Source organism: Mirounga angustirostris, unplaced genomic scaffold, assembly GCF_029215605.1.
Source record: "Mirounga angustirostris isolate CCGP_5_RB_7025 unplaced genomic scaffold, mMirAng1.0.hap1 SCAF_4, whole genome shotgun sequence".
Lineage (NCBI taxonomy): Eukaryota > Metazoa > Chordata > Mammalia > Carnivora > Phocidae > Mirounga > Mirounga angustirostris.
This window is the reverse complement of record NW_026991712.1, coordinates 167,164,899-167,191,132: the sequence shown is the minus strand read 5'-3', so window position 1 is coordinate 167,191,132 and position 26,234 is coordinate 167,164,899. Positions and strand designations below refer to the sequence as shown.

Genomic DNA, 26,234 nt, shown 5'->3' with positions numbered 1-26,234 from the left:
CTTCGTGAAAGGTCCTCCAAGAAGCCTTTGCTGACTGTAGGGGTCTCTGGGACTTTCCTTATCGTGGTGTTGGCCACGGGCTCTCATAATCACTTATGGATCTGTCTTCCCCCTCTCCAGACTGCGGGTAACTGGAGGCAAGTCTGACCCATTACAGTCACCCCCCATACCCAGCACAGGACCTGACTCCAGGTTGGCACCCTCCAGGTGAGTGGGCTTCACACCTTCTCTGGGGAGACATCTGGGTACTTAAGTGGTCCATGACTTATGATCAGAAACAGTGCTGGGTCACCCCCCGTGAGTTTCTGGACTGAATAAATGCTGAGTATGGGTGTGGGTGTGGGGGGGGGTGTGCGTGTGTGTGTTCACGTTTTTCGGGAAATGGATGCAGAGCTCCCAGCCCTGCCTACACATTTTAAGAACCACATCAGCCAAAGTGAAGCGTGGTGCTGCTTTATTGAAACTTCTTCCCCGTCACACACAAAGCAATTAAACAAGGGGGTGCTGGCGGGGAGCCTCTTACACAGCCCTCTGCCTCTGAACCCCCCTCTCAGACCCCAAAGAACCTGCCTCCATAGCCCTATTATCTCCGCCTCGGGAGCAGCTCCCTCAGGAACCCCAGCCCACAGAGAAACAGGCGAAAGAGGGGGTGTTGGGACCCAAACCTTCCCTTCTGCCACCACCGCCACGAGCGCCCACAAAGAGTTTGCCGGCTTTGATTGAACTAACACGTGGCTTTAGTCCAGCCAGCAGACCTGCCTGATGTCAGGGCTAAATTGCTGCTTAAGCACAAGCACTGGGCAGGACGCAGGCGCCTCTGCTTGAATTGGCAACAGATGGGGCCACCGCTGCAGGATGGTGGCAGCTCGCTGCCGGACACGACTGCGCCGGAGGCCGCCCTTGTCGTGGACCCCACCGCTGTGCAACTATGCTGACCATGTGTGGCCGACTGTTGCTGATGATTGTCTGTCTTCAGCAAAAACAATTGTGTGTTGGTCAGGACAGTTGGATGATAGGGACAACTATTATTTCCTGGAAGTAGCTGCCGGATGACGTTTGGCAACTGCCCGAATTTCACTCAGCCCCTCGGAAGTACCAGATTGACCAGAGTGGGCAGCCAGGTATTGGATTCAAACGAAGGGAATGGTTTGGGGCTAATTTGATTTTTATTGTTATTATTAAATTTTAACCCTGCTTTGAATCGACTGGTGGTTGGCTGTCCATAATTGTTGAACCCAGGAATTTGAAGAAATCAGACGTATGTATTTGGTCGGGAGGACCCAGGGACGATGACTTGGCCGCATTGCCCTGGGAAGGGACAACTGTCTAAAACCAATGCAATGGACTGTGGCGGTCTGACTAAACTGGTTCTCTGCACTGAGAAGTGTGCTTTTCATTTGTTGGCCACATGGTCCCACGGGTCAAGCTGCAAGTTGTTTAACCAAACCCACTGAATTGGGAATGACGAATGGTTTAAACAAAAGTTGGGGCTGATCACAATAAGCCGAGGGCTGTTGGACCGAATGTCCAAGAGACTCAAGAAGTCTTTCGGCCTTAAGTTGACCCAGTTGTGAGCATCTCCCAGGCCCCATGGGAAAAGCAGGCCAGCGAGGGGAACACAAGCAGGTTGTCCTGAGGTCAGCCGGGTGCTTCACCCCCGCTGCAGGGGCCACCAAAGCAGAGAAGCGGATTGCGAGACAGCTCCGCCCCTCCCAGCACAGGGCTGGGGCCTGGCAGGTGTCACACCTCTGAGTAGGGGGGTGGTGCTGGGCCCCCATCTGGACTCTTGTACGGTAGAGAAAGGGCTTCCTCGTAGGATGGCAGGACCACCTGGGAACAAGAGAGATGGGAACTGAGGACCGGCCGGAAGGAACCAGATCCCAACCTGGAGTCAAGGAGCTCCAGCCCCCACCTCTGGCAAAACAGATGATGGTGATGACCAGCACACCTTGGGTACTTCCTACGCTAGACTGCATGCCCGAGACAGGTGCAGTGTCTATTGCTATAGGGGACAGACTTGCCTCTGCCTGTCCAGTTTCAAGCCCCCTTATGGTGTTAATGATGCACCATTTTCCCTGGGAAAACATTCTCCGTCCACATGCTTTCAGAAGAATTGGTCCCACCCCTCAGATCCGGGGTGGGACATGCGATCTGAGTGTGGCCACTTGAAGTAGAACTTCATCCTCCCTGGCTAATATCATTGGTCTGGGGATAAGCTTGTGACCCAAGCTGGTCCCTCAGACATGCTCCTGGGCCTTTCTGCTGGGGTTGCTGAGAGGATGTGATGTCAATCTAGGGGTTTTGGCAGCTATTTTTCCACCATGAGGAAAGGGTGGCCTGAAAATGGAGCCCACACTGAGGAAAGCAGAGTCAAGAGAGGATGAGATCACATCCAGGTGTCACAACTCAGCCAGCCTCCGTGAACCAGACCTACATTGGACCTTCAGGTTCTGGGAGTTAATAAATTCCCTTTTTTCACATAAGTCAGATTGAGCTGGATTTCTGCCACTTGCAACTGAAAGTGTCTTGACTAATACAATCCCCATTTTACAGATGAGGAAAGTGACACCAGAAATTTAAGCCAGCTGCACTTTTCCCATCATGTGTCCAATGAGCTGCTTCTAAGTGCACCTCATCTCTCTACCTAGAAGGCCCCTTCCCCTTTCCCAGCTAACTTGTATCAACTGGCAGTCTAAGACTTGATCAAGTGTCACCCATTCCAGGAAGCCTTCCCTGATACCCCAGATGAGGCCAGGTACCTCCTCTATGCTCCCATTTCCCCCATGCTTCATGCTTCATTGCAATCAGATCTCTGTGTCTGGATTCTCTGTGGACTCTACACTCCCCTAGGAAGGGGTGCCATCTCAGTTTTCTTTGCACCCCCAAGGTTGGATACAAAGCCAACAAAGAGTGAGAGGCAGAAAATGGTGAATGCATGAATGAAGGAATAGAATCCTAGACTATCAGAGCCGAAAGAGATCTTCACATTTCTTCCAGTCCAATCATCCCACAAAGGGGAGAAACCACAACCCAGGGAGGGAGAGAGACCTTCCCCCAATGACCCAGGGAGTGGCAGGGCTGGGACTTGACCCCCCACGGGGCTCACCTTCTGCAGCATCTTGGAGCTGCTCCTCTCCTCGGCTGAGTTCATGTACTTCATGAATTTGTAGCATCTCCACACGCACTTGAACATGTAGACCTGAGAAACAGCCAGATCAGACCATGCTTTGCTGACCGTTCTCACTGCCCCAGCAGGCCTGGGACAGATGCTGGGCACTTCCTGGGCAGCCCCAGCTCAGCCCAGAAGGCAGCATCTGGCTGGTCCTGGTGGAGGGGCACCTCACCTGCCGGTCCCAGGTGTTCTGAGGATTGCTGTTTCCACTAACTTGCGCAGAAAGGGGCTCTGGGAGCTTCTGCACCCCCCTTCCACCAGCCTCCCTGGCAATGGTCCTGCAAATCGTTCTTCTCCACCCCCTGGGACTGGAAGCTCACTACCTCCTGAAATGGCCGGTGATGTTTCTCTTAACAGTGGATAAGCACTGGGGGGATTTTCAGGGTGGGGAGTGAAGCCCCCAGGGGCCTGTTCAAGGAATAATAGCCAATAGGTCTCTCTCTGCCCCCAAACTGCCTCCTAAGGAAGGAGAGTGGGTCCTGTCTTCGGGAAGTTCTCTTGTTTTATGGAACCCCCATGATGGGGACACAGGTGGCAGGAATAAATAAAATGAATTATAAAAGAATGAAGTAGGAGGCAGGTGGAGGAGGGTGGCCAATGAGGCAGAGTGAGGAACAGAGAGAGAACTCCCCCCAAGGCGGATAAAGAACTGGAGGGGTGGGGGAGACAGAGCTATGCGGTGGGCCTTGGGGAGTCGCTGTCCAGGAGGGTGTATGACGTCAACCCCTCCCCGCCCCCCCGCACTGGCTCCCCTAAGCCTTCAGGAAAGTTCTCACTGCACTTCATGGAAGCCCCTGTGCTAGGCCTGTCCTTTGAAGGAAGGCTCAGAGGAGGGAAGTTCCATTTGCAGGCTGACATTAGGTGATGGCATGAAGCTGCCCAGGGCCGCCAGTAAAAGGAGGCAGTGACGTCCAGTTACACCCACACACAGAAAGACTGGGAGGAAATGGGCCCAGGTATCAGGAGCACTGGTCTCTGAGTGGTGGTGGGGGGTGAGCTGATTGCCTTCTTTCTGCTCATATGTAGTTTCCAAATTTCTACAATGATCCCATGTTATTTTCACAATCAGAAAAGAACACTCTTGAAAGCCCTTCCTTCTGCTCAGTCGACATCAGCCTCCCCGGGGCTTTGGGATACAGGCTCCAGTGCTGGCCTCTAGAATCCCCATGAGCATCCTTTGGGTATTTGGAGACCCCTTGATTCACCTCTTTCCAAGCCGAATTGCCCTGGTTTCCTTGACTCCCTCGGATGGCAGAGGGTTAACACTCTCCAGTCTGTCATAGCTCTCTAAGAATGGGGACCTGACATGGGACTCTATCTTCTGGGCCTGACCACCTCAGAGAAGAATAAAACCATTCCCCTCCCTCCTTCACATCACCATACCTCTAGTAATATGACCTCAGGACCGATCTACATTTTGGTGCTTGAATCATATAAAGCTGTGACAGGGGCAAAGCAATATTGAATCTGTCGCTTTCACAGATGAGACCCAAGGCCCAGAGAGAAGTGACTCGAAAGACAACCACACAAAGCTGGCAAGGGGAGAGCTGGGACTCACATCCAAGACTTTCTGAATCTGATTTCAGACAGAACAGCTCCTCCTTCCCTGAATCAGGGTCTCTTTGGGTTGCACATTAAGTCCCTGACACCTGAACGCAAGTGGTCTTCACAGATCCCCTCCCTCTCAATGGGGTGTCCCCAAGGATCCCAAGTGGGGTCCAAGGAGCTGGTGTGGGAGGGCTGGAGGAAGGAGCCAAGAGCAGGGAGGGCAGCAGCGGAAGACGGTGAAAGACTTCCCTGCTTCCTAACAGTCTGATATGGAAGGGCCTGGCGAGCGCGGGCTCCCCACCCTCCCCAGAGCCGTGCTAGGCGGACTCTCACCTTCAGGATGAGGACAGTGATGAAGGCGATGGAGAAAATGATCATCATCTTGATGAACTGGCTGTGAGCCACACCCTCCCGGCTGGGGAGGTAATTCTGCAACAGATTTGGAGGCTGCATCAGTGCCTCTGTCCACAAGAAACTCTTCCAGCATCCACACGTGGAAGGATGACACAGCCACTGTCCTGGCTGACCCCTGCCAGGGCCCTAGGAGGCCGGCACTACGTACCATCAGCCCCCTGTGACAGGCGAGCAAACCAAGGGAAGCAGGTGCAATGGATATCCGCCCAGTTGGCTCTTACCTGGCTGGAGCCCCCGGCCCCCAGCCCCCAGCTGCGGTGGGCCCTTCTCTAGAGGCTAGGCTCACTGACAGAAGCGCCAGGTCCTGACACACGTGGGAGGCACACCCCAGCCGTGCCAGCAAGCCATCTTGGGAGTGGGCCCTCCAGACATAGTCAAGCCCTTGGCGTCCACAGCCCCATCCCCATCTCTGGTGAGACCTCATGAGAGACGCTGAGTGTGAACGACCCAGCTGAGCCACTCCCAAATTCCTGGTCCTCAGAAACAGTGTGAGATAACAACTGTGTATTGTTCCAAGTCACTACGTTTGGGGACAACTCTGATTTTCATTGATTCAAGAATCTCATCATGCCTTAAGAATATATATAGAATTGAAACATGAACTTCACAGAATCATTTACTGTATGGCCACAATAATTTCAATGTTGAGAATGAGATTGTGGGTTGTGTTTAATTCCTTTTGTGCTTATGCACACTTTGGAGTGAAATACTAAATCCAACATTAAACCAAAACATGGGATTATATAAAAGGCGATGCAAAAGGCTCTTCCTGAACAGTTACATTATTTTGCAAGGTTGATGTGTGGGAACAAGTTATATAGGTAACAAGTGAGCCTGGGAATTACCCATCCTGTCATTTCAGAATGTTTTTGTAGTTTCTTATGTGTTGTATGTGTGGTTACTCTGATAAAATTATACCGTATTGGGGAAGGAAGGGATAATTATATACTTTAGTGGTGTTAATTTGGAGATTTGCAAAAATCTGAGGACGCATCTTTATAAAGCCCAGGCTATTTTATCACTGATCAAGGGATGTAGATAGAGGACCTGGAGAAGTCGGACAGTCTTCTTTAGTTTTATGGTGTAGTGCCCTAAAATTGTGCAGAGAAGCCTCGGGGCCATCCTGAGATGTGTTGAGTGCCCCTTTCTCCATGCATAAAAAATGGATATTATTTCTGCAATGCAATTCACAGACCAGGGCTCCCTCTGGGATCGGGCAAGGCCGTCCCCAAAGTCACACATCTACCTGGCTTCTTCCCTTTGCCTCACTCTCCTTTTCGAGTGTCTTCCTGAGAGGTCTCCCTCAATCATTTACACAAGAATCCTCCTCCCAGGCTCCACCTTTAGGGCACCCAGCCTAAGCACAGAGGCACAGAGAGGGGAAGCAGCTTGCTCAGTGCCACACAGTCCGTGATGGGGGTGGGTGTCTGGCCCATACTCACCATGTGGTTCATGGCCTTGAAGTTGAGATAAGTGGGTACTTCCATGTAGGAGCTGCAGAGGGTCAGGATGCTCAGGCAGAAGTCAAGCAGCTGCAGGGTCATCAGTGGGATCTTGGAGGGGCCCTTGGGAGGGCAAAGGCAGGAGGAAGGAGACAAACCAGCAATGAAGCCCTAAGCCAGAGATCCCCAGGCTGTTCGAGAGACAGTCAGCCAGAGACACTGGGGACTTTCCAACCCACAGGACCCAGAAAGAAACGGATGCCCAGTTTTTAGACATTCCCGCCAAGGGCTGGTAGCAAGACCTGGCCTCTGACCAGGATCTCCTGATGCCCAGCCCTGGGCCAGCAACTCAGCCTCTTCTAGGACAACAGTTAAGGAAAGTCTGAAAAGTAACTTTCGGGGAGCCGAGTCAGGGATTGGCACCTCCGTCATGGGCTTCTGCCCTGTGGATGTTCATCGTTGGCTTTAATCGACTTATCTTCCTTCTTTACTTGGTTACAAAGGAGGGACAAAGCAGGGGCTGGGCACAGCAGTGGGCACGCGCCCTTCCCTGTAGTGTAAACTCACACGTGGCTGGTATTTGCCGGGTGCCCACAACGTGCCGACACCCTGTATACACTGTCCTTACTTCATAACCGTAACACGTGGGATGGCGAGCCGTTGCAGGCACATTTTACAGAGCAAGAAAGTTGGCGTGATTTGATGGGGCTCAGGCTCATCAACGAGGGAGGGGCCCAGGGGACAGAGCCCCTGCCACCTCCCCAGGCTGGCCAGCTGTGGGATGTGGGGCAGGGCTGGGTACTCACAACCCGGCTGCTACGGGAGGCGAACTTGAGGTAGGCGGGCAGCTCGATGTAGGAGCCCAGCAGGGTGAGCAGACCCAGCAGGAAGTCCATGATTTGCAGGGACAGGAAGGGCAGCAGATACTTCTCCCGGTTCTAGAAGACAGGCCCAGCACTGTCACGGAGTCCCCAGCAGCCTGAGGCCCCCACACGCCCCCCTCCCCAGCAGCTCCATTCCCTCCCTAGGTAATATGGCCCTTTCCCAAATCATCCCCTCGTGGCTGGGCCAAGGTAGTTCCACATGGACCCACATGCCTTCCCCTGAGGGAGGTTCTGGGATGGGAAGAAGGTAAGACTCAGGCCCCAAGTGCCAGGCATCTTGGTGTCCCAGGAGACACAGGGAAGTGTCCCCATCTGCAGAGATAAGTGCTCCCAGGCCTCCAGAAGCAGGGTTTCCAGAACCCAACCAGGAAGGGCTTTGTGTCCACTTTACAGAAGAGAAGACATCAGAGAGGACTTCCTAGAGGTGGGGACGCTGAGGCCAGATCTGGGAAGAACCACGAGGGAAATGGGCAGGGTACTGGAGACAGAAGGGCCAACACGAGCAAAGGTCCAGTGGGTGGGGGAGAGGGGAAGCCCGCATGGCTTCAATGGTGGGACCCTCCTCTGTGTGGACCACTCTTGGGGTGTGCGGTCATGGTCAGAGGCCCTGGGAGGCCGAGGCTGAAGTCCCTCTCCTTCAACTTCAAGCAAGTGACTACTGTGACCAGTGTGAGTGCACATGAACCCGCCATTGGGGACAAAATCACAGAAGAGGTGGTTTTGTGGTTTCTCACGTGGCTGTCTCAAGTCACTCGGGAGTCAGCCAGAATAGCCGAGACTCAATCTCAGGGTCTTCTGGGATGCCCTGGTCCACTTTTCCAGCTGGACCATGCCCGTCTCTGCACGAGCGCCCGGGACCCACCCTGCACAAGGTACAATCACTCCCTAGGGCACAGAGCTTCCAAAGGGTGCTGTTAGCTGAGGGGGTGGTGGGGGCGGTGCAGGCAAGGCGGGCACATTCCAAAGCAGCCCCCCATCCTTCTTTGCCCCGCTCTGCTGGCCTGCAAGTGCCAGGCCACTGGCTCCCCGGGGAGGATGCTCTTGCTGAGTCCTGCTCCAGGGGCTGTGTGGTGAGGCCCTGGCTTCCTGCCTCCCGGGGCCAAGGGACAGACCGGTTCCTCTTCACAGACAGCTGAGCCACAACCAGTCTCGCTCTCTCTCTCTCTCTCTCTCTCACCAGCTAGCTGGGTGGAACTGAGCCAGATGCTCCCCTAGCTCTAGTTCCTCTCACTGATTACGAAAGCCACTGCTTTCTCCCCTCTCCCCACGCCTCGAAATGACCCTTCCTCTTTTCTCTATCAACATTCCCTGCTTGCATTTGCAGCTTCCAAGCATGTGGGTCACTGGCTAGTACAACAAAGTACCCGTGTGCACACCCCCCCACACGGAGGCTATGTGTTAGTAGGGAACCAAGGCCTCCAGCCAGAGAAGCCTGGTGTGGAAACGAGGCTTTCCAAACTGGAAGCAAGCATGAAGATCTCTAGGGTGCAGGGTGCGGGGTCTCCCAAAATACCCACCTCCCACCCTCTTGGCAGCCAGGGCTGCCCACCCAGTGGGTGTGAATAGGAGGGGGGGCAGGAGGGTAGCTGGGGCTCCTGGCCAGCTCCCAGGTCCTGACTCCCATTCCCCTCCCCCGACCAAGCCCTCACCTTGACCACTCCGATCAGCAGGCTCAAGCTGATGACAAAGAGCATGGTGATGAGCAGGAAGCTGGAGATCAGGTTGGCTGAAAGGCAAGGGACAGCAGTGAAGGGCCCGGAGGTGCCCCCAGGACCCCACGCAGGTTCCGAGGACCACATTTTGGGAACCATTGGGATGGGGGCTATGACAATGAGGAGTAAGCCCAGGCCCTGCCCTCCTGCTGTTCTCAGTCTTGGGGGACTACAAAGACAGCAAACAGAACATTCCAGGTAACATGGGATGCAGGGTGGGAAGATGGCCTGGGTCTGCTTTAGCCAGGGTAGGCCGGGGAAGGCTTCTGAGGAGGCAGCCTGCGAGCCAAGTGACCAGGAGTCCAGGCAGCTGAGACGGGGCTGAGCTCCGTGTGGTTGGCACAGCAGGAACAGGGAGCAAGGGGCTGCTTCGAGACGGAGCCAGAGAGGCCAGAGGGGCGGGATCCCACCGTGGGGAGTTTCTGTCTTACTCCAGGGTGGTGGGCAGCCTGCTGTCACCTTCTAAGCTGGTTAGGTTTGCAAAGCACCTTTCTCTCTGCTTTCACACCTAGAGACTTGGATGGGGACAGGTCTCCATTTGCAGAGGAAAGACCTGTGGCTCAGAAGGGAAGAGGCAGGGCATCAAACCCCAGCCATTCTGCCCAGAGCCAGGGCCCCTCCCCGCACCTGCCCCTCCCACTCCCGAGTCCCCCCAGGACATACCGAGCCTGAGATAGCCCGTCTGCCACACCTTGCAGGACGCCTTGCCGTGGACCACCTCCACTGAGTGCTCGATGAACAGCAATACACTCATGATCTGGGGGCACACAGAGCATCCGTCAGTGGGGCCTGCACAGCTCCACCCCTGCCCCCTCCCACCCTGGTGACGGGGCAGTCCGGGGGCGGGGGTGGGGGGCGCTGTAAGGAGGCTCCTGGAGGAGACAGCCGGAAGGCTGGGTCCATGGAGCATCCTGGATAAAGTGTGGCCTGTACAGATAGACGGCTCAAGCTCCTTCTTCCTTTTCCCAGCTGTGTGAGCTTGGGCAAGTTACTCAGCCTCTCTATACCTCAGTTTTCCCATCTGTAAAATGACAGTGCCTGTAGCTACCTAAGAGGGTTATTATGAGGAGCAAGTGAGGACATCCCAGGAGAGCACGTAGAACCACGCCTGGGTCTCAATAAAACAATAACTCTGGCTACTGAAGGTCAAGGTTGGGGGGGCCTGAAGGCTCCCATCAGTAACTGGATCCCTCTTCTGCACCCCCTTTTACAACAACAGCCTTTGGGCACTATAGGATCTTAGTCACAGCATCTGAGCATCATAGAGCCTCAGGTTCTTGGAATTATCAACATAGGCCTGGCAGCACCTGATCCGTGACTCCCCGGGGAGCCCTGCCAATCCCATCCCCCATGGCCCCTCAATTTCTCCATCTGCAAAATGCAGATAATAATACCTGTAGTGGGGCCAGATGGAATAATTCACTTAAGGTGCCTATGCTCAGTGTTATGATTGCTATTATCCCCACTGGACTGTAGGTTCCAGGCAGGGAAGGCTTATGTCTCTCTTGTTCACTGCTCTAGCTACTATATTAGATGGATGGATGGATGGATGGATGGATGGATGGATGGATGGATGGATGGATGGGTGGATGGGTGGACAAATGAATGTACCCCATCGAAATCTGATGGGCCTGAGTGTTGTGGCCCTGGTGACAACCGGAGTCCAGCCACAAAACTGCAGTTTGAAAGGACCTTGGAGGTCACCTTGCCTGTGCCCTCCGCCATCCAACACAGGACTCCTGTGCCATGCAGCCTCTATTTAAATACTTCCAGCCAGGGGAACTTACAGTCTTCTGTGTGTCCATGTCCTTGCAGCAAGCCTTCTGCCCTTCCCCCACCACTGCACACTATTCTCCAGAAACCATCTGCCCGCACTGAGAATCACAAGACTATCTCCTTCCTTGTAGTGGATGCCCTACCTCTTTTAATATGGCCGAAGTTTACATTGGCTTTCTGGGTGGTCCTGCACTAGTAACTCATGCTTAGCTGACAGGCAACCAAATACCCACTATCTGTTTGCCCCTTGCTGACTGTGTGGGGGTTTTTTTTTAGCTCAGACAAAGGTCTCAATTTGTCTTCCTGCCATGTTACAGTCCGTTCAGGGGGCACAAAGGGACAGCACAGAAGAGTGATGAAGAGCTGAGCTCCAGAGTCAGACAGAGATGGATCTGAATCCAGGTCAATATGTGACCTTGGGCAAGTCATTTCATCTCTCTGAGTTTTGTCATCTGGAAACTGACAATCACTGGATTTGGTAAGGAAAAAACTGCACTGTATTTGCAAAGCACTGAGCCTGGGGCCTACGGTGGGTGCTCAGCAAACACAATCTGCTTTTGGCTGCTGTGAGCTTACATGGGGTGATGGAATGTACCAGGAGCAGGTGCTGGGGGTGGACAGCAAGCTCGCTCAAGCTGCCCCCTCCTATTGCAGGGTGAACCAAAAAAGGCTTTGTTTCACCAAAAAGGTTGAGAGCAGCCCCGAACGGAAGGCACATGGATGCTGTGGGGGCTGTGACTGGCACCCACAGGAAAGAGCCCCAGAGAGAAAAGCCGCTTCCTCAGCCCCTGAAGCCTGAGGCTCCAGCCCCTGCCCTCCCCAATTTCACCTTTAATGAGGGAAGGGGGAAGGGAGGCAGATGACAGGTTCATCCAGGACAGGACAGGGCACCCTGAGAGAGGGTGAGCTCCCCACCTGGGGGGGTGGTATGCAAGCAGAGCACAGATAAGACGCAGCTGCGCTTAGAAGGGCACATGAGTATCTACCAGGTGTGACAAGAGAAGACTTTGGCAGTCCCAAGAATCCAGAATTGTCTGAGATCTGGAACGAAGCTCAGAATCAGACAATCCCAAGCTCCAGTTGCTTAAAAGAGCCTCTGCTTGTTTGATAAGCTCAGAGAGGTTAGGTGACTTGCCCAAGGACATGCAACAAGTTGGGGACAGAGTGGAGACTGGAGTCCAAATCCTCCAGTGGTCTCCTGGTGCCTTTGCACACACCCCACTCCCCAGAACATCTCAGAGTCCCCACTAGCCCGGACCCCAGAGGGTGTAAGTATTTTGATCATGCACCTTTGTCAGCAAAACCTTTTGAACACATCCTCTATATTTTTTTCTTTCAAAATTATATACATGTGTTACTGCTCTGGTTATTACAAACATCATAACACACACAAACACAAATCCAGAAGTTAATAAAGAATATAGTTGAAAAATATGGAAATGCTAATATTGTCCTCCTAAGGCCCCAGCAGTCATCTCAGGCATCACCCCTCTTTGGAGACCAGTGCTAACCCACAGCTGTCCCCAACCCCTCAATTCAGGCCCTAAACATCTCTCACATCCGCACCACTGTGCCCATGATCCTGCCATTAGCATCCCAGCTACCGTCCCCCTACCTCCCCCACCATATCCTATGATCCTGAGAAGGGGAGAGAAAGGGAGAAAGCTTTGTACACCCTGACCAAGGTGCATTCCCCTCACCATCCCAACAATCTTCCCAAACCCAACGAAAGGACTGTTCTGAATACTCCCACCCCTCCTGCACAGACGAGAGAAGCAAGGCTCAGAGAGGTCCAGTAACTTGTCTGTGGCCTCCAGCCGGTAATGGGTAGGGCCAGGATTCAAGCCCAGGCCAATGGGCCCTAGATTGGATGCCCTCCACTGTCCTTCCTGTACCTCCCAAGCTCCGGCCTCTGCCTGAAGACTGCCCGCCTTCCCCACCCCCATGCCAGTGCCCCAGCAGAGTCAGAGGGGTGCCATCTCTTCCCTCCCCACAGCTTGTTCCCAAAACAGCAGGTTCCAGAAGTAGTCTTCCTTTTGTAAAAACCATCTGGGTTTAAAACCAGGCTCAGCCTTTCCTCCATTTCTACCTTTACAACAGTCCGGGAAGGGGAGGGAGAGAACTCTGTCCCCATTTGCCAAATGAGAACCCTGAGGCCCGTAGAAGGCAGGCACCAGCCTCGAGTCTCAGAGACAGGCAACCTCAGAATCGGCCTCAGACCCTCTGCTGGCCCCTAACCTTCGGCAGAAGACACCAGCCTCAATCCGGGAGAAAGACAGGAGTCTCAGCTCCCTAGAAGATGGGATGGAGAGGAACTGACATTTATTGAGTACCTACTGTGTGCTCAGACCTGCACACACAGGCTTACATCACAGTCTCCCAAAACCCTGCAAGAGAAGCAACACTTCCCCCATTTTACAGATGAGAAAACAGAGGCTCAGAGAGGAGAACTCACGTGGCCCAGCAGGGATCTGAACCGGGGTGCCCATGCCCAAAGGGTCTGGGGCTCCACCCAGGGCTGAGTGGACCCAGACCCTGGTCTTGCTAACCATCTGCCCACCCTCCCCAGGCAGCTCTGGACACGCCCTGCTCAGGAGCCAGCAACTGGAGCACGAGGCCACCCACCCTGCCTCTCGGCTGTGTAACCCTAGCCAGTTTCTGGCTCCACCCGGCCCTCAGTTTACCTCCTCTGGCCAATGAGGAGAGGCACCCCCCTTTGCACCCAGGGCCACTGGGATGATCGAACTCTGCAAACTATGGCATCTCACACCGAGGCCTCCCAGGGTGACCCACCCAGAGCTGGGCCCTGCTCATCAGAAGGCCCTCACCGGTCCACCCACGTCCCTAACCAAGAGCCTTTGTAGTTCCGGGAAAGTACCTGGTTTACCTGCAGTGCATGCTGGGAGAGGCCCAGAGCCGCCCATGTTCCAGATGTCCCAGGCCCCTGGCCCTCACCTGCCCCTCACCTCACCCCCATCCCTGCCGGTACCCACCGGGACAGAGAGCTGCCTTCTCCTGTGACCCACGACCTCCCGGGATGGGACAGGGCTCCTCTCCTCCCACTACTCCCCCGCCCCACCCCCACCCCCCAGCACAGCGTCTCTCACTGCCTTCCCTCTTCAGCAGCGGGGTCGTGCAGAGTAGAGCTAGGGTGTGTGGCTCGGATAGTCCTGGGCCCAACCCAAGCTCGGTGCCCCTGAGCAAGCCACTGACCTCTCTGAGCCTGTCTCCTCGCCTGAGAAATGGGGACAATAACCTGACCTGCCTCGTAGGGCTGCTGTCAGGTCAAATGACACGCTGGCACAGAGCCAGGCATCCAGCAAGGGCTCCATAAACGAATACGGTAGGCAGCGTTCATCAGTCTGTGTAGGTACTCAGTCACTCCTGTTTGTTCACCCAGTAAATACCCTCAGAGCACATATTGGCTCCACGCCCTGTCCAGCAAAGCCACTGACCCTGGCCTGGCCTGCAGGTGTCACGGTCCCCGGGGGAAACCACGGGTGACCGGTGTGTTCAGAGTCACAACAAGGACACGCAGAGGGCTATGGGTCCCTGATGAGGGAGTGAGCACCACCGTCTAGAAGACTCAGGGAGGGTTTCACAAATAGGAAAAGTTTGAACAGGGTTTTGAAGGATAAGCAGGAGTTTCCCAACAGAAAAGAGAAAAAAGCATTCCTGGAAGAAGGAACACCGTATGCGGAGGCCCAGAGGCTGGCAGGGCAGACCCAGGGAAACCCGTGGGCGGGAATGCCTCACCCTGAGGGAGGGGATGTTCCCAGTGTGCAAGTGAGACCCAGGGAGATGCGGTGACCAGCCCAAGTTCACGCAGGAAGTCTGCTGCAGAACCAGAATCAGCCTCGGTCCTGACACCGAGCCGGGGCTCAGGCGACAAGACCGTATAGGTGCTGACCATGCTCAGCCCACCCCGCCGTCACCCCTGCTCTCCATTCCCCTTTTGTACCTCTTCCCTCTGCTTCTTCCTGCTTTTAGTTCCCATTCCCATCCCCAGCCTGTCCCTTCTTTCTCAATAACAAACACAACCTCCCAAAGCTCAGCAATGGGGGAAGTGGCCAGGAAGCCGGGAGAATTTCTTTGGGTTGCCTGGTGGTTCTGAGGAGCAACCAACAGCTTGAGCCGACCTAGAGGCAGCAGAATCAGGGCCGGCGGGAGGAACGGGGGCGGTGCCCCGGCTGAATGTCGTGGACAAGATGCTGGCCGGCTGGGGCTGACGGTGGCGGCCGTGCTGGGACATGGGGGCTGGCGGTCATGCGGCTGGGTTTGGCGTGCTGGTGACTAGTGGTGACAGGGGCAGGAGTAATAGAGGTGACCGTGGCTGAGGCAGGGTGATGGATGGTGATGGACAAAAGCCCAGCAGGCATGCTGGGAAGTGGTAATCGACTGCAGTGGTAAAACGGCCATGACTTTGCTGCCGACAGTGACATCTTGATATGATGGCGGTGACGACAATCGTGGTGATGGTGGTAGAGACACGAACGTCCCGATTCTGGGGCTCAAACACCACTCTCTAGTCCAGGAACGTGGGCCACCCTCTCGGAGCCCCGGGGGCTCGGGACCCACCCTCTCAGAAGCAGGCGGGCAGAGCCCCGCCCTCTGAGATGCCAGGGGGCACCCTTTACTGAGACCCACTCCTCGGTGAGCACCTGCTAGGTGCCAGCCAGTGCAGGGCCCTTTGCTAGCCTTCCACTTCATGTGCTCCTGGCAAATCTATGAGGTCAGACAGTCCCCCCAACTTACATCGGAGGAGAACGGGGGCCTGGGTGTGACTTGGCAGAGGTTGCACAAGGAGCCAGGCCCGGGCATGTCCTCAACCCTTTCCCAACAGATAATTCAGTTTGCAAAATGGGAAGTGGGTCTCAAGTGCTCACCCCTTCCTGACCGCCCCCCCCCCTTTCCAGGACTGCTCCACCCCGACCCTGTGTCCTCCGGCTCTGATGGCCTAGCGACCCAAGGGCTGCTGCACACTTAAACCATTATCATCATCATCTCATCATCAGACCCTCCCTGAAGCTCAGCCGCCCACTCTGTTTTCCCTGGGGGCCCCTGGCTTCTCTGGGAGGAGGATGGGAGAAGAGAACCAGATGCATCTGTGTCAAGAGGAAGCTCTCCTCCCCCACCCCCTCCTCTGCCACCCCATACTTCCTGTAGAGGCTTATCAAGGCAACTGGGTGGGGGCCATTCCCCCACAGCATCATCTCCCCAGCCACCTCCCCAGCCAACCCCGGATATCATCTGCCGGGCCCTCCTGGAGGAGCCCCGGCTCAGCTGCAGCCCCTGCCGGGCTGCCCTGCCCCAGAGCCGGGCCCCCCCCACACCCACACGGAGGCTGCTCCTCCCTCCCACCCCTGCCCCCTCCACTATTCACTGAACCCTCCACCTGGCCACTTTACGTCTCTGTGCCTCAGTTCCCTCATCTGCAGAATGGAGAGAAGGATCCACCCCCTCTCGAGGCTGCCTCGAGGAGCCGATGAGGTGACATGTGTCTGCTACCGAAGACTGACCCACTCAGAGAGACCCACTGACCAGCAGAAGTGCTTCTGTGTGGACACCAAACCACAAGCCCCCCACGGCCATGGCCACTCTATTTGTAACAGCCCCAAACTAGAAGCAACCCTCCCGCAGAAGGACAGGCAGATACACGGTGATATATTCGCCCAATGAGATACAATGGTGGACGGTGGGGGGGATGAGCTGGCCACACACTGCAACCCGGAGGAAGCTCACAAACACAGTGCTGAGAGAAGGAAACCAGACACAAAGGAGCACCTGCTGTGTAATCTCATTCCTGCCTAGTTCTAGAACACACGTTGGAAGAGGCCAGTGGAGCGAGGGTGGTGATGAGGAGGGGGCACGCAGGGCCTCTGGGTCTGGTCTCGTCCCATTTCTCAATCTGGGTGAAGGTTACATGGGTGTGTTCACTTTGTAAACAGTTCATCAAGATGTACGCTTGTGATATGTAAATGTTTGCAAAAGTAAAATAAGATAGAGATTAGCAGGCACCTACTATGTGTCAGGAGATCACAAAGATAAATCAGGCTTCCAGGCCTCCAGGCCAGAAGACAGGGTCCACGGGGCCCCAGGAGTTGGGAATGGGGAGCTGCCCTGGGATGGGGGTGAATTTTGAGAGTTCGGAGTCCAGGACTAGGGGCTTCAGGAAGTCTTCTGAGAAGCAGTCAGTCTTAAAGTTTTCTCCCAAAGGGCAGTGGGATGGGTGTGTCAGGCAGAGGGAAGGGCAGGAGCAAAAGCAAAAGTGGGCGAGCCCCTTGGGGCGCCTGGGTGGCTCAGTCATTAAGCGTCTGCCTTCAGCTCAGGTCATGATCCCAGGGTCTTGGGAGGGAGCCCCACGTCAGGCTCCCTGATTGGTGGGAAGCCTGCTTCTTCCTCCCCCACCTCCCCTGCTTGTGTTCCCTCTCTCGCTGTCTCTCTCTCTGTCAAGTGAATAAATAAAAATCTTTATTTAAAAAAAAAAAAAAAGTGGGCGAGCCCCATTCAGGAAACTGCAAGAAGTTTCTCTTGGGGACTGTGACTCGGGGGTCATCCATGTGCCAGGCACCCAGTGGGCCCCCAGGAAATGGTAGCTGCCGCGTGGCTGGGCTGATGGAAGGACCTAGAAGACATGGGGGAGCCGGTGGTTTCACCGGGGCGTGGCTTTGGGAGCAGCAGAGCCAGGAGAAAGCTCTCCAGGCAGAAAAAACAGCTTGTCCAAAGGCGGCGGGGAGCTCCCAGAGAACACAATTCAGATGGCGCATGCCTCAGTTTATCGCCCTGTAGCATACCAAGTGCCATGACGTAAATAAAATCTTTAAAAAGGGGTGGATGGCGCCTGGGTGGTTCAGTCACTTAAATGTCTGCCTTCAGCTCAGGTCATGTCCGGGGGTCCTGGGAGCCTGCTTCTACCGCTCCTTCTACCCCTGCCCCATAGCTTGTGCTCTTTTTCTCGCGCAATTTCTCTCTCTGTCTCAAATAAATAAAAAAATCTTTAAAAAAAAGAAGAAGAAGAAGAAGAAGAAGAAATGCCAAGGCAGGAGCACCGCATGGGGAGTAGCTCGCTCTGGCCTAGGCTATCTGGGCAAGCCAGCGTGCCATCCTCAGCGACCCCCCCAACACACACACACACCCCGGCACATGACAGCCCAGCAAGGCCCGCCCTCTGCCCTCTGCCCTTTCAGACCGTCCCCTAAGAAAGAAGACAGGATGGCAGGCCTTTCCATGAAATTCCTGGCCCAGTGAATCCCAGGGGCCTCTGCCATTCCATGGTTGGTAGGGGGGTGCCCCTTTGGGGGGGTTCAGTGTCATTCTCCAGGCTTGGCCCAAACCCCCATCATCCTCCACTTCCTGAGCATCTGGGGAAACACCCTGCATCCAAACCTTTCCCATAAACCAGCAATTCCCTCTTTACCCTCGGAGCGAAGCACCCCCCATGAGGGCTACTGCTAAAACCGCTGGGCACTCAGCAGAGGCCAGGGCCTCCTCGGGACACCCTCAGCCCTTCGTCCTCACCTCAGCCTTGTGAGGCAAGTCCTGCTATTCCCACTTTCTCCCCATTTTGCGAGTGAAACTGAGACTGCGTCTTTGCATGTGGGCTCCATGTTTCGACGAGCCAGGCCCCTTGGATCTTACAGGTGACCCCTACCCCGTCACTGCCAAGAAGCGTGCCCTCCCCACCACGGTCTGGGCCACAAGCAAGACCACCAGCCTCTCATTCTTTATCCACCACAGGCTGCCAAGCTGACTGGCCTCTCCAAGCCTCTTTCCTCTTCTGCCAAATGGGGGCTCCAGGGTTCACTGCCATTTGTGGGGTGCTCATGAGGTCCTGGGAGTGCCTCCACCTGGTTTCCTGTGAGTCTCAGAATGACCCTGCACTTCGGCGTCACTGGCCCCCATTTGCCAGGAGAGGAGATTGAGACTGGCGTTAGGGGAAGGATGCCCTGGGCTCACAGCAGGGCTGCAGGCTGGAAGCGCAGGGAGCCTGCACCCTCCCCTGCGCAGCATCTTGCTCGGCTTCCGGCCTCGTTAGGGCTTCTGGCTTCTGTGGCCCCTTTCCCCATAAGAAACCAGCACAAGCCCCGCAGGGAGCACAGAGTGAAGTCTGGGTTCTGGGTCCGCTGCCCTGGGCTGAAAATAAAAGCCTCACTTCCTAGGAGGCTCAGGGTCAGGGTGGTGACCGAGAAGCATCAGCTCCCCCGGACTCCACCCTCCAGCGGTGGGGCCCAGTCTGAATGGGAGGACCCCCTCCTCCCAGCCTGTGTCTCCCCTAGCCATGGAGCTCTGACGGCAATGGGTCCTTTCAACCCAGGTGATTCCTGAAGGCTGGGACCACTGCCCACATCCCATTCCCAGAAGCCCCTTCCTTCCCTTCCCTTGGGCCTGAGAACCAGGAAGTGAGGAGAGGATGAGGCCCAGCCTAGGGTCTGGCCTATCCTCACCCACCTCACAGGACAAAGACCTCCATCACTCAGCCCTCCAGGCCTGGTGCCACAGCAAATGTTTTACTTTGCCCCCAGGGGACCTTGTGTGCAGGCCCCAATTGGTCCAGTGGGTCCAACGGCCTCCTCAAGTAGCTGTGTGGGCCTCCAACATTTTATAAGTTAGAAGGTGGGGGCGCCTGGGTGGCTCAGTAGTTAAGCGTCTGCCTTCGGCTCAGGTCATGATCCCAGGGCCCTGGGATTGAGCCCCATGTCGGGCTCCCTGCTCCACAGGAATCCTGCTTCTCCCTCTCCCACTCCCCCTGCTTGTGTTCCCTCTCTCGCTGTGTCTCTCTCTGTCAAATAAATAAATAAAATCTTTTTTTAAAATAAATAAATAAATAAGTTAGAAGGGATGAGGAGTGTAACTCGGTTCCAACTAAGGCCCCTGGGCCGTGGCACCGGGGAGAGGCCACAACTTCCACCCTACCACCCCTCCACCCCCGCCGGCCTCTTCACACCTTCAGGAAGGGCACAGACCACACGGAGGCATCAGGCATGAAGGCAGAGGCTCTAACAGACTTTCATCTGGGGCTTTCCCCACCTGGTAGTTGGGGCCTATTTTTGGCCCTAAACAGATGAGCTTTCAAAGGTGTGGTCTGCTCCCCCAGCCCACTATGGGCCCCAGCCGGCAGGCCCTCAACTCCAATGGGGCCACATCAGCTCAATACCTCAAAGCAGTCATCCTTGAGGCAGGGACTCCTGGCCCCAGGTAGCAGATGAGGAAACTGAGGCCCAGACGGCAAAGGTGTCTGCCTGCTCCAGGTTACATCACAAGTTAGTGATGGAGACAGTGCTGATTTTCAATCCCAAAATGCAACAGAAAGAGAAAAGAGTCCGAGAAGGACAAATCAGGAGGGCTTCCTGGAGGAGGAGGCTTCCTGTGAGCTGGACCATAAAGAAGAAATGAAGACTGGGTGAGGGAAGGGCCTCCCAGACAGGCGGGCCACCCCCAGCCCATGGGCCAGGTAAGGAATTCATTTGTTTGTTCACTGGCTCATTGCCCACACCTGTGTACTGGAAGGGGCGACCCAGGACAAGCCCTACCTCCCGGTGATCTGGAGCAAGCCAGGAACCTTCCTGGCCCCCTGCTTTCTCATCTCTAAAAGGAGAGGATTGGACCAAGAAGAGATCCATCTCTTGGGTTATGAAGCCTGAAAGAAATGAGGAACTCGGTCCAGCCTCCCCCACCACACCTCACAGCCATCCCTCCCTAACCCCCAGCTCTATGAACGTATCAGTGTTCCTAACATCACAGGGCCTTTCCCTCCCCCAGGCTTTGCTCACCTCCCCAGCAGCCCCAAGCACATGCCCGCTCATCCTTAGCACACAGGCCTCCTCCAAGAAGCCATTCCTGAATCCGCAGCCTCCACTCCAGGACTGGGCTGAGGCCCCTCATCTGTGTGTCGGCATCGTCCAGCAAAGCCACTATCATGGCTCCCCTCGGGCCTAGAGCCCCCGGAGGCACAGGCCATGGACGTGTCAGGCCCGGACCCTGGCCCGGGCTCAGCACAGAAAAATGAAGGCAGGCTGGAGAATCTATCTGCATTAGGGACAGATGCCTTTAAATAAGAGAGGTTGCTTTACTTTTTTTGTTTTGCCAACTTAAAAAGTAGTATATTAGAGCAACCAAATAAATAAAGTAGCACTGGATTATAACCCAAAGCGTAAAATAAATATCCGTGTGTTTCTACTGATGTAAATAAATAAATCATCTAGTTTTAGAACAAATAAGGAGAACAGACCAATCTCCCATGAGAAATTCCAAATTTGTCTTGTCTGCCCTCAAGAAATAACTCTCCACTCCTTAAGTGACCTTCTTCCAGAAAGGACAGTATGGAGGGTGGGGAGGGGGGAGGGGGGCAGTGGGGAGAAACCTGACAAACACGATCTTCCCCAGGTTATCAAGGTCACCATCAACAGTGATAAGATATGTCGAGAGTCCACACCTTTGATAGGATGTGCTGAGAATGGCCCTTCACCTCTGCCGTCTCACTCCCAGTAACACTTTACCCAAGTCCAACCAAGAGAAAACCATCAGACAAGTCCCATTCGATGAATATTTGACCAAATGTTTGATCAGTACCCCTCAAAACTGTCAATGCCACCCAAAACAGGGAAAATCTGAGAAACTGTCCCAGCCCAGAGGAACGTAAGGAAGCGTGAGGATTAAATGTGACATGGTATCCTGGATGGGATCCTGAGACAGAAAAAAGATAGGAGGGAAAAGCTGAGAAGATCTGAATAAAGCATGGGCTTGAGTTAGGGTATTAATGTGGACTCATCGATGTGACAAATGTGCCGTATTAATGTAAGATGCTAACCCCAGGGGAAACTAGGTGAGGATCGTACAGGAACTCTGTACTGTGTTCACAGTAGTTCTGTGAATCCAAAACCGTTCTAAAATTAAGTCTACTTTAAAAAGCAGTACATGCTCAGGGCACCTGGGTGGCTCAGTCGGTTGAGTGACCGACTCTTGATTTTGGCTCAGGTCATGATCTCAGCGTCCTGGGACCAACGACCCCCAAGTAGGGTTCCCTGCTCAGTGCAGAGCCAGCTTGAGATTCTCTCTCCCTCTCCCTCTGCCCTCCCCGCTGCTCATACTATAAATAAATAAATAAATAAATAAATAAATAAATAAATAAATAAATATCATCTTAAAACAAAAAAAAGTAGTACATGCTCATTGTACCAAACAGAGAGAATACAGGAGTGTAGAAAGAATTAGAGCTTTCATAATCCTATAACCCAGAGACAGCGAGCATCAACCTCCTTCCCTCCTTGGCCTAAAGCAGGTGTAAGCTTTTCATCTAGGCAATGCATTTCTAATGGAATTCTAGGCAGTAGGGGAGTAGTCAGGGAGGGAGATATTTCTGGGCAAAAGGGTCTTCTGGGGATTCTCCACCCCACAGTTGACTTAGGACGTACTTGGGTTGCCAGACAAGCCAGGGCCAAAGAGGCCAATTTAAGAAAGTTCTCTGGGGGTGCCTGGGTGGCTCAGTCGGTTAAACGTCTGCCTTCAGCTCAGGTCATGATCCTAGGGTCCTGAGATAAAGCCCCGAGTCAGGGTCCCTGCTCAGCTGGGAGTCTGCTTCTCCCTCCTTCTGCTTCTTCCCCGGCTTATGCTCTCTCTCTCTCTCAAATAAATACATAAAATCTTTTAAAAAAAGAGAAAGAAAGAAAGTTCTCTGACTCCCCTACACATGCAAGTTTGAGTCAGAAATCACCCATGACCGAGGAAACCCTCTACACAAACCCAGCAGGACCTTGAGGGAGGCCCTCCAGCCCTTGGACACAGAAGGGTCCTCCCATAAGAAGGTCCCTGATGACCAATAAAGTGTAGCGCTGTCTTAGGACACCAAAGACCCAATCTAACCCTCCCCAGAGAGGCCAAGTCCAGGAATAGCTCTCAGTGTGCAGTTGTCATCCATGACTGGCTCCAGATGACAACAATCTGGGCCATCGACACATCTGGACAGCAGCTTCTCTTTTTCCATCCAGATGTTAGAGACCCTGCCAGCACACCTGCTACTCAGCCCCTGCCCCTTTCTGGGAAGGAGCAGAGGCTTCTCCAGACGATGATCCCCCATTGCAACCAACCAAGGACCCCAGAGAGGGGCCTGGGCTGGGCGTACAGCTTCCAGGCTTCTCCTCCATTCTCATGCCTTCTGCTTTAGAACATCCCTTGGCTCCCCATGGTTCACATTACAGACAGTGGTTCTCAACTGGGAGTGACTTTGTCCCCAGGGGACATTCGGCAACATCTGGAGATATTTTGGGTTATCACAGCCCAGGGGTGCTACCGGCATCTTGTGGATAGAGCCCAACGATGCTGCTAACCATCCTACAATGTGAAGTTCAGTCCCCATGACAAAGAATTCTCCAGCCCCAAATATCGATTGTGTGGTACAACGAAGGTCCACTCTCTTCAGCTTGTCTCTCTGAGCGCCTACCACCTCCCGCACCCCAAGCTGAAGCCTCCAGGTTGGTCTGGGTAGTGTCCCCTACACAAGCCACCGTCCCTCAGCCTCTACTCTTTGCACACCTGTTCCTCCCCGTCCATATTCCCCACAAGCAAACTCTACACCTCCACCCATGGCACCACCTCCAAGAAGGCTTCCCTGATCACTTGCCCACACTTTGTCCAGCTCTGTGGGCAGGCACTGATATCACTTCACCACCTACAGGTGAGGACCTCAGACGGTGGGATCAAGAAGAAACCCCGGGGCGCCTGGGTGGCTCAGTCGTTAAGCGTCTGCCTTCGGCTCAGGTCATGATCTCAGGGTCCTGGGATCGAGCCCTGCATCGGGCTCCCTGCACCACAGGAAGCCTGCTTCTCCCTCTCCCACTCCCCCTGCTTGTGTTCCCTCTCTCGCTATGTCTCTGTCTGTCAAATAAATAAATAAAATCTTTAAAAAAAGAAACCTCAAGAGTCCCAAAGTCTGGGGTGTGCGGGACAGCGGCCAGGCCCACGCAGCCTGCATATGGACCCGGTCTGGCCAGCACAGGGATTTCTTTTTCACCTTGAATCAGTCACCGATACGGAAATATATCAGAAAATGCGGCATAAAATCCTATGTTTCCTGCTTCCCTACTTCCCTAGATGTCAGAAGAGCAGCTCCCGGGCCCACATTCCTTGGTGGCAACAATCAGCAGAAGCAGAGACCGGTTTCCAGAACAGACCCAGGACGGGGCCCCCAGGTCAGCGCCGACCGTCTGCCCTATCGCACTCACTTCCGTGACCTGTCTGGCCCACAAACAGGGGGAGTTTGAACCCTCTGAACCAGTCCCCCTCCCCACCCATCATCTTTCTAAAGGGAAAACTGAGACCCAAGAGAGAAAATCGTCCCAGGTCACACAGGCAGTTAGCGGCAGAGCTGGGGTCAGGGCCCAGGGGCCCGCTTCCCACAGGGACACCTCCGCGTCCATCACTGTCCTTCGGAGAACATTCCACAATCTCAGAGCTTGAAGAGGCCCTAAGGATTTGGTGTGGGGACAGCCAAGGTGCCCTTCACATCTCTCAGGGTCACTCTCACGCTGGCTGAGCAACACCCCAAACCAGCATTCTGGGGTCTGACAGCCTCAGGCGCTGCATCTGATGCACGCTGATAACAACACGTCCTCTGCGTCCCGCGCTGCTGATGCGCCTTGTAGATGGGAACTCCCTTGATCCTCTCAGCAGCCCTATCAGAGAGGTGGTACTGTTTTTGGTGAGGAAACTGGGCTTCAGAGAGGTTAGGTAAGCAGCCCGAGGCTGCACAGCTAGGAAGCGACGAGGCCAGGATTTGCACACAGGCGTGAATCCAGAGGCTGTGCACTGACCGCTGAGTTGCACCACCGCTCGGACGGCCAGGCTCTGGCCGCAGCCCTGCCGGCGACAGGAAGCTGATGCAGCCAGGTTAAGCAGCTTACAGCAGCCCACCACGGAATGCCAGATTTAGGCTAATTTTGAGGAAGCCCTTCTAGGCTCATGAGAGAACTGTTAACCACAGGCCCTGAGTCACCCTAGGAGGAAGGTGCCTGGGTCTGGGGGAGCTGGGTGTGGCTCGGAGTTGGGCAGTGGGGGGGGGGGGGGTGGGATGATCTGGGCAGGACTGAACAGAGACCCCAAGGTCCACCCACCGAGACGGAGCGGGGAGCCTCTGGCCCCAAGGGGCTGTGGCTCACCCAGAGTCACTCTCCATTCAGAGAAGACAGAGAGGCTCCACACCGGGGCTGTGCATACCAGCTTCCAAAGGGGAACCGCGGGGCCTCTCCTCCTCCAGAGTGTGGGCCAGGCAAGCCATCCTACCCATTAGCACAAGACCTCAAGTTTTCTTTGGTGGAGAGAAGGCAGTAGAGTGCCGAGCTATCAACAGGAGGATCCAGCCCCCTCCCTCCCTGCTAGGAGCACAGGGGAGAGATCCCCACCTTCCACCCCACCAGCGGCCCTGGCCCCCCACAGGAAGAAGCAGGTCCAACTCCATACCCGGGCAACAGTCCCAGCCCACAGTTCTGCACACATTCCTGCCTTCCACAGCCCTTTCCAGGCTGCGTTCCATTTGAACCTTACAACTGCTATGTTGTCCCATTTTACAGAGGCAGAAACTGAGCCTCGGGGAGATGGGGGGTTCCATTCGCTTGGAATGAGGCCCCTTCTCCCACCCCTGCTCCCCTCCGGAGGCGGCTGCAGGGCTCCCTGCCGTTTGACAGAGGGGGAGACTGAGGCCCAGGGCAGGGACGGGATCGGTCCAGGGTCCCGCAGACAGGTGGTGGGCGGCCGTCCTCCCGCGGTCGGGGGCGGGGGGCATCCGTAGGTCAGGGCCCTCTCTCTTACACACGCACACACACACACACACACAGGCACACACAGCCTCCCCGCGCCTGCCCGCACACTCACCACATGGTAGATGGCCAGAGCGGTGGTGGCGATGCGGACGTTAAAGCAGCAGCAGGTCTGGCGGGCGGCAGGCGCGTGGGGGGCCATGGTGCCGCTGTCCCCTGCTCCTAGGCACTGAGGTGGGGAGCCCAGCACCCGGAGCAGGGCAGAAAAGGGGAAGCTGCTGGCTGCCCTCCTCACTTCCTTCCTGCCCCTCAGACAGGCAGGGGCCAGCTTGTCACCACGGGGGCGGGGCAGCGGGGACAAGCCACAGCCTGCCTCGAGAGCGCCGCAGCTGGCCCTCTGCCACCCCCGGGGGGGCTTCCCTGGGGAGAGCATGTCCCGGCACCTTGGACGCAGCAGTTTGGTGGGTGAGCAGACACACGCCCTGCTTACGAGCTGCTCCCCATCGCTCCTGGAAGCAGAGTTACCAAGCTCATTTCCA

General features: G+C 55.1%; 1 protein-coding gene across 1 annotated transcript; it reads right to left on the bottom strand.

Moving 5' to 3' along the window:
• Positions 1-997: 997 nt before the first annotated feature.
• Positions 998-25,989, bottom strand: LAPTM5 (lysosomal protein transmembrane 5). The gene is made up of 8 exons (XM_045898252.3): positions 25,811-25,989; positions 9,836-9,929; positions 9,110-9,186; positions 7,383-7,514; positions 6,577-6,699; positions 5,054-5,149; positions 3,107-3,199; positions 998-1,830 (listed from the first exon to the last, which is right to left on the bottom strand). The coding sequence occupies exons 1-8, from the start codon at positions 25,895-25,897 to the stop codon at positions 1,741-1,743; spliced, it is 792 nt and encodes a 263-aa protein (XP_045754208.1). The 5' UTR covers positions 25,898-25,989; the 3' UTR covers positions 998-1,740.
• Positions 25,990-26,234: the final 245 nt, after the last annotated feature.